The sequence below is a fragment of the Dendrobates tinctorius genome, unplaced genomic scaffold (genome assembly GCF_039654945.1).
Source record: "Dendrobates tinctorius isolate UK_male_01 unplaced genomic scaffold, ASM3965494v1 ptg000098l, whole genome shotgun sequence".
NCBI classification, from domain to species: domain Eukaryota; kingdom Metazoa; phylum Chordata; class Amphibia; order Anura; family Dendrobatidae; genus Dendrobates; species Dendrobates tinctorius.
The window spans coordinates 13,556,446-13,571,215 of record NW_027361766.1 but is presented as its reverse complement, the minus strand read 5'-3'; the positions used below and the strand labels follow the sequence as shown (position 1 = coordinate 13,571,215).

At 41.0% G+C, this 14,770-nt stretch overlaps 1 protein-coding gene across 1 annotated transcript; it reads left to right on the top strand.

Annotated features, from left to right (window-relative positions):
* The first annotated feature begins 7,934 nt into the window (after positions 1–7,934).
* On the top strand, positions 7,935–11,375 carry LOC141099072 (uncharacterized). Its single transcript, XM_073587117.1, has 2 exons — positions 7,935–10,679; positions 10,758–11,375. Exon 1 carries the CDS (start codon positions 8,739–8,741, stop codon positions 9,927–9,929), a length of 1,191 nt encoding a protein of 396 aa, XP_073443218.1. The 5' UTR covers positions 7,935–8,738; the 3' UTR covers positions 9,930–10,679; positions 10,758–11,375.
* Positions 11,376–14,770: the final 3,395 nt, after the last annotated feature.

The window sequence follows — 14,770 nt, the reverse complement described above, 5'->3', positions numbered from 1 at the left end:
CGTCCAATTGGACACCATGAGCCCGAGAGGCCTCAATGAGTTTCTAAGTTTCACCCCATTATTATAAACCCTATGCAGGCTGACATCAAAGCCCCCACCTCTTTCTGGCTTATCATAATATTTTCCTCGCTTCCACTTATGTTTGGATTTGACATGAAGGGATATACATTACATATTGATATTCTCTTGTTCTCTTCCTTTTATTGTGTCCACATGTCCTTATATTTCCCATGCTGCTCGGCAGCGGATGTTTTTTAATCTTTTTTTGCTTTTATACTTTATTTATTGTTTTTATATTCTTTCTATTTCTTTAGTTATTACCCAGTGTGTCCTTGTCTGGCCTTGGACTAGCCCTGTACCATGGATCTGATATATCATCTGCTACAAGCAAGCATCTCCATGAAACACTTTATATATGTGGTCAACTTTTAACATGTGTTATCTATGTCTTATTGATATGTGGTGATATGTGGTGATATAGGCTGCTTTATCAGTGGCACACTCGATTTAGGATGTTTAATGGGACTATTTATTTATTCAATGTATATTTTTTACATCAGTGTATACTCATTGTATTGCTATATGCCCATTTAGGTGATTTGTTTTACATCTATTGCTTCAGTGCATACCTATTGCATTATGCTTACTGAGGCGGCTGCTACCTACATTTATACATGGTTTATCATAAGGACATAGGGTTAATTCATATGTTGCTCTGGCCCTTTTTCAGTTCCCTGACCCTGGGTTATATGTAGATGACTCTTTGATCCACCGCCTTTTCATGGCCGCGTGCATCACCATGCTGTCTGCGGCTCCGCGCTGTGGCCGGCGTCTGTATGCACAGTGTGCTTTGCCCCGGGTTTACCCGGCGCATGCGCACTGTGCTTGACGCCTGGACTACAGGGCAGGACCTTCAGACACAATGGTGCATGCGCCGATTGGTGGACACCGGTCATGTGACCGGGTTCAAGGGCTATTTCAAGGCCCTACTGGGGCATTATTATCTATCTCCATTGGCTTTTAGAAATTCAGCCCTTGGATGTTGACATGGTACTTTAATACTACACAGGATATGTGTCACAATCTTATCAGTGCCATTTACCGGGTTTTCTATCTGGGGGAGGTTGAGGGGGGTTTGTCATGGGATTTATTGCCCACACTTATTCATGAGTACTTCTTTGGTATGTGTTTTGTACTATTGGTATTTAATAAAAAGATTTTGATATTTTTTATATTTAAATGACTGCGTGCTCTTTTGCTTCTCCTGGTTTTCATATCAGATTTTGAGCTTGTGCATATGGTGTTGGAGCGGGGTTGTCCCCTGTCTCCACATCATTTCATATTTATGGGATTTTTGTTATCATTGTGTCTGTGACCTGCAATGTTTGCGGGTCTGCGACTCACAGGAGCAGCAAGTGTTGCCTAGCCTGGGCCTTTTTTGACACCACAAAAGATGAGCCAACTCACGTTATCTGCCAACTTTGCAAAAAAAAAAAACTGAGTAGAAGGAAAAAGTGCATTAATTTGACCAATACATGCACGAACCTGCAATAAAATGCAGACCAGCGGACCTCAACAACCATCAGTCACCTCATGAAATGCATTTGCTTGCTTCTTCCTTCTCCTCTGTTACAGTGAGAAGTATTGTCATGCAGGTCTCCAACTGTAGAACCTCCGGTTCTTTACCCGCTCCAGTCAGACTGAGTGAGAGCCCACCGTCAGCTGTAACGGAAGTGGCATGCCTGCTGTTTTTGACCTATCTCATAGAATGAGCACACCACAATTTTATCAATCCATCATAACATCTCCACCTACACCTCATTCACCATACACCAACCGCTCTCAGGCCTGCAGCAGGCCCACGGTCCCGAGGTGTGGTTACATAAAAGATTGTTTCCTCCCACACATGACAAAGCTAAGAGGCTGAACTCCATTATCTCCAATCTGTTAGCAATGGAACTGCTGCCTTTCTTAGAGAAGTAATGGTGATTGGGCAACTGATACTGAGGGACTGCAATGCCCATCAGCTTTTGGAAACTGTCGGTATCTACCAGGCGGAAAGGCAGCATTTCCATGACCTAAAGATTGGAGATGGTGGAGTTCAACCTCTTAACTTTGTCATGTGTAGGAGGAAACAATCTTTTACGTGACCACAACAGTGGGACCATGGACTGGCTGTAGTGCTGAGAGATGGTGGAATACAGTGAACTGGACTAACTGCTTGACCATGAGGGAGGTGCAGGAGAAGATGTTATGGTGGATTAAGAAAGTTGTGGTGTGCTCATTCTTTCAGATCTGTCAAAAACAGCAAGCATGTCTGCTTCCATTACAGCTGCTGGGCTCTCACTCAGCCTGACTGGAGTGGGTAAAGAACCCAAGGTCCTGCGGTCAGGGACCTTCGTCACAATACTTGGCATGGTAACAGACGAGCAGGAAGTTGCTGCAGATGCAATTGATGGGGCGGCTGATGGTTGTTGAGATCCACATTTTAGCGCAGTAGGATTCCCAGAGTAACGCACGTTGATTGAGAATGTGATGGTTCAAACATGTAGTACTCAAATTTTTTCACTTTTTGCTCAGTTTTTTCTTCAAAGTTGGCAAATTACGTGAGTTGGCTCATCCTTTATGGTGTCAAAAAAGGCCCAGGCTAGTCAACCGTCAACCCTTGCCGCAAAGAACTGCACTTCCGCAAGCCCTGTCTAGACTCTGTATTTTTCCACTCTGCCTGCTCCTGCAACTGTCGCTATGCTAAATGCAGAATGTATCTGATACAAACAGCAAAGCACAAGATTAGCCCTTAGAAGGACTGTTAGTATGATGGTTCAGCATCACCACCAGTATTAACACGAGAGGACTCTGATTAGTTAAACTGTGCACACACTGCCCTGGGTAACTGCTCTCTTCCTACAATTAGAACTGTCCCTGTGCTTTGCAATGGCATCAGTGAGCCAAGTGCGGTGGTGCCTGTCCTTTTATAACCTCTGATAAGGTAATGCGGTCAGCCAATCAAAGTAATGCCACTAACATGATGGCTACAGCATTACAGTGACTGGTAAGTAATCCCTGCATGCTTATTAACTGTGTAACAAGCACCAAACATGTGGGGCGTGGATTTGAGCTTCATATCAAAGTACCAGCGAACACTCAATGAGTGCCTAACACATCCGAGCATCGAGTTATTCAAGTGATAACCGACTAACACCAAGTTCGCTCTTCCCTAGAATACATGTAAAAAAACTTTAGGAATTTAGTTAACTTTTTTAAAAAAGAATAAAAGCAATCCAACCACGTCAAGGTGTACCTCATATGGATGGTTTCTAACACTAATGACTCAATTGTCCATGTGCTCAGACATGAAACGGGGAAGAGTATAGGAGTAACCCCGGCACACTAATAACATGAAAGTAAAGTCTTCTCAACGACAGTCTTTAATTGTTGTGATTTTATTGATTGTGAAAAAAAAGGGTGGTGTTACAATCCAAAAAAGGGTGGTGTTACAATCCAACGTTTCAGCTCTACATCTCGAGCTTTCATCAGGGATATGACTACAATATATACAATAAAAGAACAAAAATCAATAAATAAACTTTATAAAGTATTATAAAACCAAAAATCTAGTGATAGGTGATACATAAGGTGGGGACAGTGTCAAACATCCTTTGTGAAGGTGTGTATGGATCTATAATGATGTGAGGCCAGTGAGTATGTATTGTGGTGTGATACGGTGAACATGTGAGAGGTTGAAAAGAGGAATAGAGTGAAGGTGTAAGGAATTGAAAAGCATGAATGTGTAGGTAGTGTTGAGAAAGGGCATTAGGGGACAGTGAAGTGGAGTGGGAATAAAGGTGAGGTCATCTAAGGAGGCAGTGTGTAAGGGGTGCTCTTGGAAATGTTAAGGCATAAGGTATAAATACCTAGATCCTTGGTTTTGAGGTGTGTGTATAAGTGGTATAGGTTTGCCTTTGTAATCCAGCTGCTGGAACGGTACCTATAGTAACCACTGAAAAAGGGTATAGGTTAAGGAATAGCAAGGTATATAGAAAGAAAAGATATAAAAGAAAGTTTTAGGGGTCACATACCGATGTGTAGGGTCAGCACGTGACTCCCGTCCTAAGGACAAAAAAGCAGGTCAATAAGCTGAGATGGAGAAAGGAAACCCAGTCTATGAAGACTGTAGGGCACCATTACCTTGTGTCCTAAATCTAGTCAGGTGTGGAGGAGGCCGGAAGTGCATGTGGCTTAGTGCAGTGATGTTAAATACTGTCAAGCACTTCCTGATTGGGTGGGGAAGGGGCGGGAATGGGGGGAAGGGCCATCGCCATCTTAGTGAGGTCAAAAATGTCTGAATGAATGTACTGAGCATGTGCAGGGCGGGGATAGAGAATGAGCATGTTTTGACTTGACAGGAAGTGATGGTGGCAGTCGCCATCTTGGTAAGGTCAAAAAATGTCAGAATGAATGTACTGAGCATGTGCAGGGCGGGGATAGAGAATGAACATGTTTTGACTTGACAGGAAGTGATGTTGGCAGTCGCCATCTTGGTGAGGTCAAAATTGTCAGAATGAATGTACTGAGCAGGTGCGAGCCATCCAGGAAGTGAAGTAAAAAAGGGAGGGTTGTGAGGAAATGTCACATGCATACAGGCGGCCATTTTAATGGTGGGACTGTGCTGAATTCATGCACGGTGATAATTTCAGTGCTGGTTGTGCCTATCAGGTTTCAGAGAAACTTCCTTTTCCTGCCTAAAAACAAAGAAAGGTAATTAGAGCAAGGTTTACATACAAAGAGTAAAATGGCGTTCATATTAACACACTTATGTCAGAAATATCTCCTATAAACCAAAAAACGTTGTGTAGGAAAAGAACTTATTTGGTAGTGATTTTAAACTCCTGATGAAAAACAAAACTAATTCACTATGAAGTGGAATTTAGAAGGGATTAATAATACATTTCAGATTCTCTATTGAGACCGTGTGGATGGAGGGTATTTAGGTGATATATCCAATACGCTTCACGCTCTTTGAGCGTTTGGATTCTATTACCCCCTCGTCTGGGTACAGGGATTTGTTCGATAACCTGAAATTTCAGTTGGCTTACAGAGTGTCTATTTTCCACAAAATGGGCAGGAATTGGTAAAAGTGTGTTCTCACACCGGATGGTTGATTTATGTTTGGAAATGCGGTCTTTCACATGCTGGGTGGTTTCCCCAACGTATCCTAGGCCGCATGGGCATTTGATTAAATAGACGACAAAATTTGAGTTGCAGGTAAAATAGCCATTGATCTTGTACCGTTTGCCAGACCTCGGATGGGTGAATGAATCGCCTTTACTAACATTCGTGCATTGTGCGCAACCCAAACAAGGGAAGGTTCCGTTGCGCACCGTGCTAAATGTCTTCTGCCTGAATGTCTTGAAGTGGGAGCCCACGTCGGCTCTAACCAAAGTGTTTTTTAGGTTCTGAGCCCGCTTATGGCAGATGAGAGGAGGATTTTGGAAATTTTCAATCCCCGGGTAAGCCTTTTCTAGTAGGGGCCAGTGTTCAAGGACTGCTTTTTTGATCAGAGGAGAGAACGGGTGATAGGTGTTGATGAACTTAACCCTATTCTCTACATCACAGTCACGTTGGGTAATTCTGGTTTGTTGTTCAGCATTAAATTTGGGGTATCCTCTTGTTTGAAACTTTTCAGTCATCTCGTCATGTCTCATTTGCCTGATATCAGGTTTTGAGACTATGCGGTCAATTCTGTCATGTTGGGATTTAGGTAGAGCTATCTTCACGTGTCTTGGGTGACAACTGGACCAGTGTAGTAGACTATTACGGTCTGTAGGTTTGACGTAAAGGTCACTTGTAAGGGTGCCAGAGTCAGTTTTAGAGATCATGGTGTCAAGGAAACTGACAGACTGTGTGTTGGAATGTGAGGTAAAGGTTAGGTTCGGTATACTCTGGTTGAGGTCATGTACAAAATCTGTGAGGCTATTGGTGTCACCTGTCCATACACAAAAGATGTCGTCTATGTATCTGAGCCAGGTAAGAGCATGTTTTCTATATAGATGATGTGTGTAGACAAAGTCAGCCTCAAATTTACACATGAAGATGTTAGCGTACGGGGGGGCTACATTCGCCCCCATCGCGGTACCCCGTGCCTGAAGGTAGAATTGGTCCTCAAAGAGGAAATAGTTGTTGTTGAGGACCAATTTGAGTGTATCGGTACAGAACAATTTCTGGGGTTCGCTAAGAGAGGATTGTAAATCTAGGAACCATCTGACAGCCTCGATGCCAAGATCGTGATCTATACTAGTATATAGGCTGTTGACGTCTAGGCTGGCTAATAAACAAAAGGAAGGAATGTCATGGAGGGTTCTAACGTGGTTCAGAAAATCACCGGTGTCTTTGAGATAAGATGGAATTTTTGGTACTAGTGGAGTGAGGATCTTTTCCAAGGTTATTGACAGGGGTGAGAGGATAGAGTCGGTAGATGCCACTATGGGTCTACCGGGGGGCTTTTCCAAATTTTTATGTATTTTGGGGAGTATATAAATGACTGGAGTTATGGGACTTTGTTTTTCAAGTACTCTGCCAGTTTAGAATCAATTGTACCCAAATTTAAGTGGAAGTTGATCAAATTGTCTATCTTTCTCTCTATGGAGTAGATAGGATTCGTGGGGATGGGTCTGTATGTCGTGACGTCAGAGAGTTGTCTCTGGATTTCAGACAGATAGTATTTCTTATCCAGTACTACAATGGAGCCACCTTTATCAGCAGGCTTTATGACAATGTCCTTGTTGTTTTTAAGACTTTTCAGTCCTAATGATTCTTCTCTATTAAGGTTATGCTTAAGGTGGTATTTACCATGTTTGATTTCATCTATATACTTATCCACAGAAGCATTAACAAGTGAAATATACGTCTCGACAGGATGATAGAGGCGAGGTGGTTGAAACGTGCTCGGGATCTTGAGTCCGAGATCTTTGAGAATAAACGTCTCTTGGGTGCTGGTTCCCGAGGAGAAAGGTACCTGGTTGGTGTTTATGTCTCCGCCATCTTTGTCATAATGTACCTTAAGTCTCAAAGAGCGGTAAAAACAATTTAACTCTTGGTGTACGAGGAACGGATCAAAGGAGGGAGTGGGACAGAATGAGAGGCCCCTCTGGAGAACTCGGATCTCGGCAGGTGAGAGACAATAGGTAGAGATGTTGAAGACAAGATTGTTCTTACCTGAGATCGAGTATTGGGACGTGTATCCCTCTGGGGGTCCTCGTCTGTTTTTTCTTCTTCCTCCTCGTCTGAAACTGTGTTTGGAGGTGCCGGGGGTTTCTTGCGCGGGTCGAAAAAAGACTTGGGCGGTTTCCCACCGCGTCCTCCTCTGCCGCCTCGTCCAACTTGACCACCATCCGAACCTGAAGAACCTGATGAGCCATATCGGTTTCTGTAGGGGGGACCATCTGGAAGTGTGGTATACCGCCATCTATAGACCTGGTTTTTTAGATAGTCGTCCTGGTCTCTCAGAAACTTGTTCTTTTTTCGTGTTTTCAGTTCATTGGTGTAGTCTTGTAGAGTTTTGTTGGCTCTTGCCTTAAGGCTAGCGAGATCTGTTGGAGAAAGGGTGTTAGTCAACTGATTTTCGATAGCAGCAACCTGATCTTTCACCTTCTGTATATTCTCCTGGAGAAATTTGATGGTCAACACCATTAAATCTATAGAGCACTTATTTAGAATATTTTCAAAAAGTTGACACTCCCACTCCCTCCTTTGATCCGTTCCTCGTACACCAAGAGTTAAATCGTTTTTACCGCTCTTTGAGACTTAAGGTACATTTTGACAAAGATGGCGGAGACATAAACACCAACCAGGTACCTTTCTCCTCGGGAACCAGCACCCAAGAGACGTTTATTCTCAAAGATCTCGGACTCAAGATCCTGAGCACGTTTCAACCACCTCGCCTCTATCATCCTGTCGAGACGTATATTTCACTTGTTAATGCTTCTGTGGATAAGTATATAGATGAAATCAAACATGGTAAATACCACCTTAAGCATAACCTTAATAGAGAAGAATCATTAGCACTGAAAAGTCTTAAAAACAACAAGGACATTGTCATAAAGCCTGCTGATAAAGGTGGCTCCATTGTAGTACTGGATAAGAAATACTATCTGTCTGAAATCCAGAGACAACTCTCTGACGTCACAACATACAGACCCATCCCCACGAATCCTATCTACTCCATAGAGAGAAAGATAGACAATTTGATCAACTTCCACTTAAATTTGGGTACAATTGATTCTAAACTGGCAGAGTATTTGCACAAACAAAGTCCCATAACTCCAGTCATTTATATACTCCCCAAAATACATAAAAATTTGGAAAAGCCCCCCGGTAGACCCATAGTGGCATCTACCGACTCTATCCTCTCACCCCTGTCAATAACCTTGGAAAAGATCCTCACTCCACTAGTACCAAAAATTCCATCTTATCTCAAAGACACCGGTGATTTTCTGAACCACGTTAGAACCCTCCATGACATTCCTTCCTTTTGTTTATTAGCCAGCCTAGACGTCAACAGCCTATATACTAGTATAGATCACGATCTTGGCATCGAGGCTGTCAGATGGTTCCTAGATTTACAATCCTCTCTTAGCGAACCCCAGAAATTGTTCTGTACCGATACACTCAAATTGGTCCTCAACAACAACTATTTCCTCTTTGAGGACCAATTCTACCTTCAGGCACGGGGTACCGCGATGGGGGCGAATGTAGCCCCCCCGTACGCTAACATCTTCATGTGTAAATTTGAGGCTGACTTTGTCTACACACATCATCTATATAGAAAACATGCTCTTACCTGGCTCAGATACATAGACGACATCTTTTGTGTATGGACAGGTGACACCAATAGCCTCACAGATTTTGTACATGACCTCAACCAGAGTATACCGAACCTAACCTTTACCTCACATTCCAACACACAGTCTGTCAGTTTCCTTGACACCATGATCTCTAAAACTGACTCTGGCACCCTTACAAGTGACCTTTACGTCAAACCTACAGACCGTAATAGTCTACTACACTGGTCCAGTTGTCACCCAAGACACGTGAAGATAGCTCTACCTAAATCCCAACATGACAGAATTGACCGCATAGTCTCAAAACCTGATATCAGGCAAATGAGACATGACGAGATGACTGAAAAGTTTCAAACAAGAGGATACCCCAAATTTAATGCTGAACAACAAACCAGAATTACCCAACGTGACTGTGATGTAGAGAATAGGGTTAAGTTCATCAACACCTATCACCCGTTCTCTCCTCTGATCAAAAAAGCAGTCCTTGAACACTGGCCCCTACTAGAAAAGGCTTACCCGGGGATTGAAAATTTCCAAAATCCTCCTCTCATCTGCCATAAGCGGGCTCAGAACCTAAAAAACACTTTGGTTAGAGCCGACGTGGGCTCCCACTTCAAGACATTCAGGCAGAAGACATTTAGCACGGTGCGCAACGGAACCTTCCCTTGTTTGGGTTGCGCACAATGCACGAATGTTAGTAAAGGCGATTCATTCACCCATCCGAGGTCTGGCAAACGGTACAAGATCAATGGCTATTTTACCTGCAACTCAAATTTTGTCGTCTATTTAATCAAATGCCCATGCGGCCTAGGATACGTTGGGGAAACCACCCAGCATGTGAAAGACCTCATTTCCAAACATAAATCAACCATCCGGTGTGAGAACACACTTTTACCAATTCCTGCCCATTTTGTGGAAAATAGACACTCTGTAAGCCAACTGAAATTTCAGGTTATCGAACAAATCCCTGTACCCAGACGAGGGGGTAATAGAATCCAAACGCTCAAAGAGCGTGAAGCGTATTGGATATATCACCTAAATACCCTCCATCCACACGGTCTCAATAGAGAATCTGAAATGTATTATTAATCCCTTCTAAATTCCACTTCATAGTGAATTAGTTTTGTTTTTCATCAGGAGTTTAAAATCACTACCAAATAAGTTCTTTTCCTACACAACGTTTTTTGGTTTATAGGAGATATTTCTGACATAAGTGTGTTAATATGAACGCCATTTTACTCTTTGTATGTAAACCTTGCTCTAATTACCTTTCTTTGTTTTTAGGCAGGAAAAGGAAGTTTCTCTGAAACCTGATAGGCACAACCAGCACTGAAATTATCACCGTGCATGAATTCAGCACAGTCCCACCATTAAAATGGCCGCCTGTATGCATGTGACATTTCCTCACAACCCTCCCTTTTTTACTTCACTTCCTGGATGGCTCGCACCTGCTCAGTACATTCATTCTGACAATTTTGACCTCACCAAGATGGCGACTGCCAACATCACTTCCTGTCAAGTCAAAACATGTTCATTCTCTATCCCCGCCCTGCACATGCTCAGTACATTCATTCTGACATTTTTTGACCTTACCAAGATGGCGACTGCCACCATCACTTCCTGTCAAGTCAAAACATGCTCATTCTCTATCCCCGCCCTGCACATGCTCAGTACATTCATTCAGACATTTTTGACCTCACTAAGATGGCGATGGCCCTTCCCCCCCATTCCCGCCCCTTCCCCACCCAATCAGGAAGTGCTTGACAGTATTTAACATCACTGCACTAAGCCACATGCACTTCCGGCCTCCTCCACACCTGACTAGATTTAGGACACAAGGTAATGGTGCCCTACAGTCTTCATAGACTGGGTTTCCTTTCTCCATCTCAGCTTATTGACCTGCTTTTTTGTCCTTAGGACGGGAGTCACGTGCTGACCCTACACATCGGTATGTGACCCCTAAAACTTTCTTTTATATCTTTTCTTTCTATATACCTTGCTATTCCTTAACCTATACCCTTTTTCAGTGGTTACTATAGGTACCGTTCCAGCAGCTGGATTACAAAGGCAAACCTATACCACTTATACACACACCTCAAAACCAAGGATCTAGGTATTTATACCTTATGCCTTAACATTTCCAAGAGCACCCCTTACACACTGCCTCCTTAGATGACCTCACCTTTATTCCCACTCCACTTCACTGTCCCCTAATGCCCTTTCTCAACACTACCTACACATTCATGCTTTTCAACTCCTTACACCTTCACTCTATTCCTCTTTTCAACCTCTCACATGTTCACCGTATCACACCACAATACATACTCACTGGCCTCACATCATTATAGATCCATACACACCTTCACAAAGGATGTTTGACACTGTCCCCACCTTATGTATCACCTATCACTAGATTTTTGGTTTTATAATACTTTATAAAGTTTATTTATTGATTTTTGTTCTTTTATTGTATATACTGTAGTCATATCCCTGATGAAAGCTCGAGATGTAGAGCTGAAACGTTGGATTGTAACACCACCCTTTTTTGGGTTGTAACACCACCCTTTTTTTTCACAATCAATAAAATCACAACAATTAAAGACTGTCGTTGAGAAGACTTTACTTTCATGTTATTAGTGTGCCGGGGTTACTCCTATACTTTAGTCTTGTTTTTTCCCAGAGCACCTAAGTTGGGGTTTGAGCCTGTCATATCTACGTTATATATGAAACGGGGAAGAAACAGGAACCAAGGTTAGCTTACAATAGAATCTTTTGAAAATGATGAGTGGATAAAGGTGCACGACTTGAGAGGGTGCACAAATACGTTATGGACAATATACAAACATATACGCATGCACATTTTTTTGATTTGCCTAATTACAATGCATTTGTTTGATATGAAATCATCTGATGTTACCTCCTAGTGGGGTATTATTCAATGTGTAAAGTAATTTTATTTATTATCTCTTTCTATTTATTGTCTATTTGCTATGTTCAAGACAGCATAAAAAAGCCTTAAATATATATATATTCTCAGATCTAGGTCCCGACAGGTCATTTTTCAACTTATGTTCCACACAGGAGTGAGGGACTGACCTTGGGTTTTCCAACCCAAGCATGACAGCCTCTTAGAAATATATGAAGTATTGACGCTTGGGCCGGGAGACCTGTGGCCCGACCGCCCATTAGCAGTCCGTGCTTGGACTGATTGCCACGAACGTCTCAATGCACCACTAAGCCGTACAATTTGCTGTTTTGAGTATATTTATGTATATAGTTTTAACTGGATAGCCAAATTATAATATGAAAGGATTGAAAAAAATGCCATACCAATTTCATTTATGATAGTTGATTTCGGACAAAGTAATAGAGATATGTTTGGTGCCTGCTTGTTTTAACTAATAATCACTGGGATTTTCACACATTGACTCTCTACAGTCAGTTGATGCTTACTTACTTCAATGTACTATATCATGACAACATAAAAGCAACTGAGAGCAGCAAGGTACATGGTTTTCAATCACACTAGAAAGCAGCAATAAATCTAGGCATGCTAGATCCAACTACACTTCTCAGATTTATGTCACCAGGGCCAGTTTAGGTGACAAGATAGTGTCTCAAGTATTTGAGACATAGCCAAAGTGAAATGAAACACCAGAAAGCTCAACAGAACACTGTATTTGCCATTCATGTATTCCTTAATGACATGTTAAGAATCATATTAAAATATATTTTGAATTAGAACAAACTCAGGCTTAGAAAAAACATGAGCTAATGGTGTTTTAATGCTAAGTAGTGGTTTATCCCTGCATTTTGCCAGAAATCACAATACAAATTGTAATGTATTTACCAAACCCATCATTATGCTGAAATAGTCTGTGCTCTACAATGATCAACATTTTCAACTCTTTCAAGAGCTGTCTGTGAGCTCTACTTTATTCTGAAAATGCTTTTCCCATCTATTGTTTCTGACTAAGCAGCTCAAAATTATGTAAGAGAATGGAGCTAATCTTTATTGCTAGACACCGCACATTGATCCAAGTGGCACTGTTCGTAGAATATCAAAACACCCCTATAATTTGTTAGTTACTTACCATTCTTATATAAAATCCAAAGTAAGCTAGCCTAACATGTTAAGTATACTAGTAATTTAGATGTATTAGCAATACATATTCAACTTAATTACATAATTAATAAAATGTTGTGGGCAAAACAGTTCAAAAGAAAGTCCATTTACCTTCCTTTTCAGCCATTGGGACAACTAATGTTCATGACTTGACAGCCAAAAGGAGAATGTTTGGTTATCTACCAGAAGCAAATAGCTTCTGTTAATAACATCTCAGTTGAGCATGAGTTTGTGTGTATTCGATGTGCAGAATTTTAACGTTTACTCAAAAATTATAATTTAGATTTATTTTCTTGTTATGTTACTTAGATTTTTTCTCTATTTACTACACACAGTAATGTGAAAGTTTTAGGTAGGTGTGGAAAAAATGCTTCAAAGTAAGAAAGCTTTCAAACTTAGAAATGGTATATTTTTGGTATCAATTGAAAATTGCAAAAGTGAAGAAAGGAAAAATATAAGTCAAATTGCTATTCGATATGACTACTCTTTGACTTTAAAATGCCATTAATTATTCTAGGTAAACTTGCATAAAGTAATTGATTTGGTAAGATTATAGCCAAGTATATAAATAACCAATTATACCGAACAGGTTAAAATGATCACAATTTTCATATAGGGTGAAACACTCTCATAAACTAAAACAGTAAGATGCTATGCAGTAGGCTTAAAACTCTGCCTCAGAGCTGATGTTGTAAATCATTTCATGTTATAGGTCATACACCATGGCAAGACTGAGCACAGCAACAAGACAAAAGGTAGTTAAACTGCATCAGCTAGATCTCTACCACGCAAAGAATTCAAGCAAACTGAGGCTTCAAGATAGCACATCCTTAAACAGAACGTTAAATTCTTTTGAAGAAGCACCAAGAAATGGGCAATGTTGAAGAATGTAGATATAGTAGACAGCAAAGGAAATAGTACAGTAAAAAAAAACATTATGCTTACTTCTTTTCAAAATTAATATAAACCTAGAAGTGGCATCAGCTCAGAGCTGTAGATGATAAAGGTGAAGGTTAGAAAGTGATGTGCTGCTAGTAGAAGATAGAGGAGATTAATATCCTCACTTTAAAGTTTTATTAAAGGTACAGTGCTGTGCAAATTAATTGGGACAAAGCATTTTTTTAAGTAACATCGTAAGTTGGTTGCCAGTCAGTGATTCAAACCAGTTTTAACTGCTTTGAACAGGCACTCACACCTGTTCAAAGCAGTTAAAACTGGTTTGAATCACTGACTGGTAACCAACTTACGATTTTACTTAAAAAATGCTTTGTCCCAATTAATTTGCACAGCACTGTATGTCAATGCATTTCAGTATCACACTTTGTCATGATGTAACACCTTCTAAATCCTGACAAAGGAATTGGTGTGACTCTAAAACATGTTGGTATACCTTTAATTAAACTTTCAAGCGAGAACATTAATCTCCTGTATCTTCTACCAGTAGCATAGCACTATCTAACCTTCATATTTATCATCTACTTGCCTATTTACTGTGCAAAGACCATCCAGATCTAGGCAGGTTGCAGCTCTGTGTATTTAAAGACTATGTTAATATAGGTGTTGTGTCCTATACACAATACAATCTGGTGAGCAAGGACACAGGTTTAGTCTGATGTACTTAAGAACATTTTCTGTACACCAAGCTATGCTATGTATTGCTCTATGAAGTGATCGATTTATTTTATCATTCTATTTCTCAAAAAAGTCAGCAACCAGTGTGACCCATCTACCTCCATCTACTGTTAGGAGAAGTATGGAAACAAGTGAACTTCAGGAATTGTGCCTAAAAAGCCATATCTGAAAA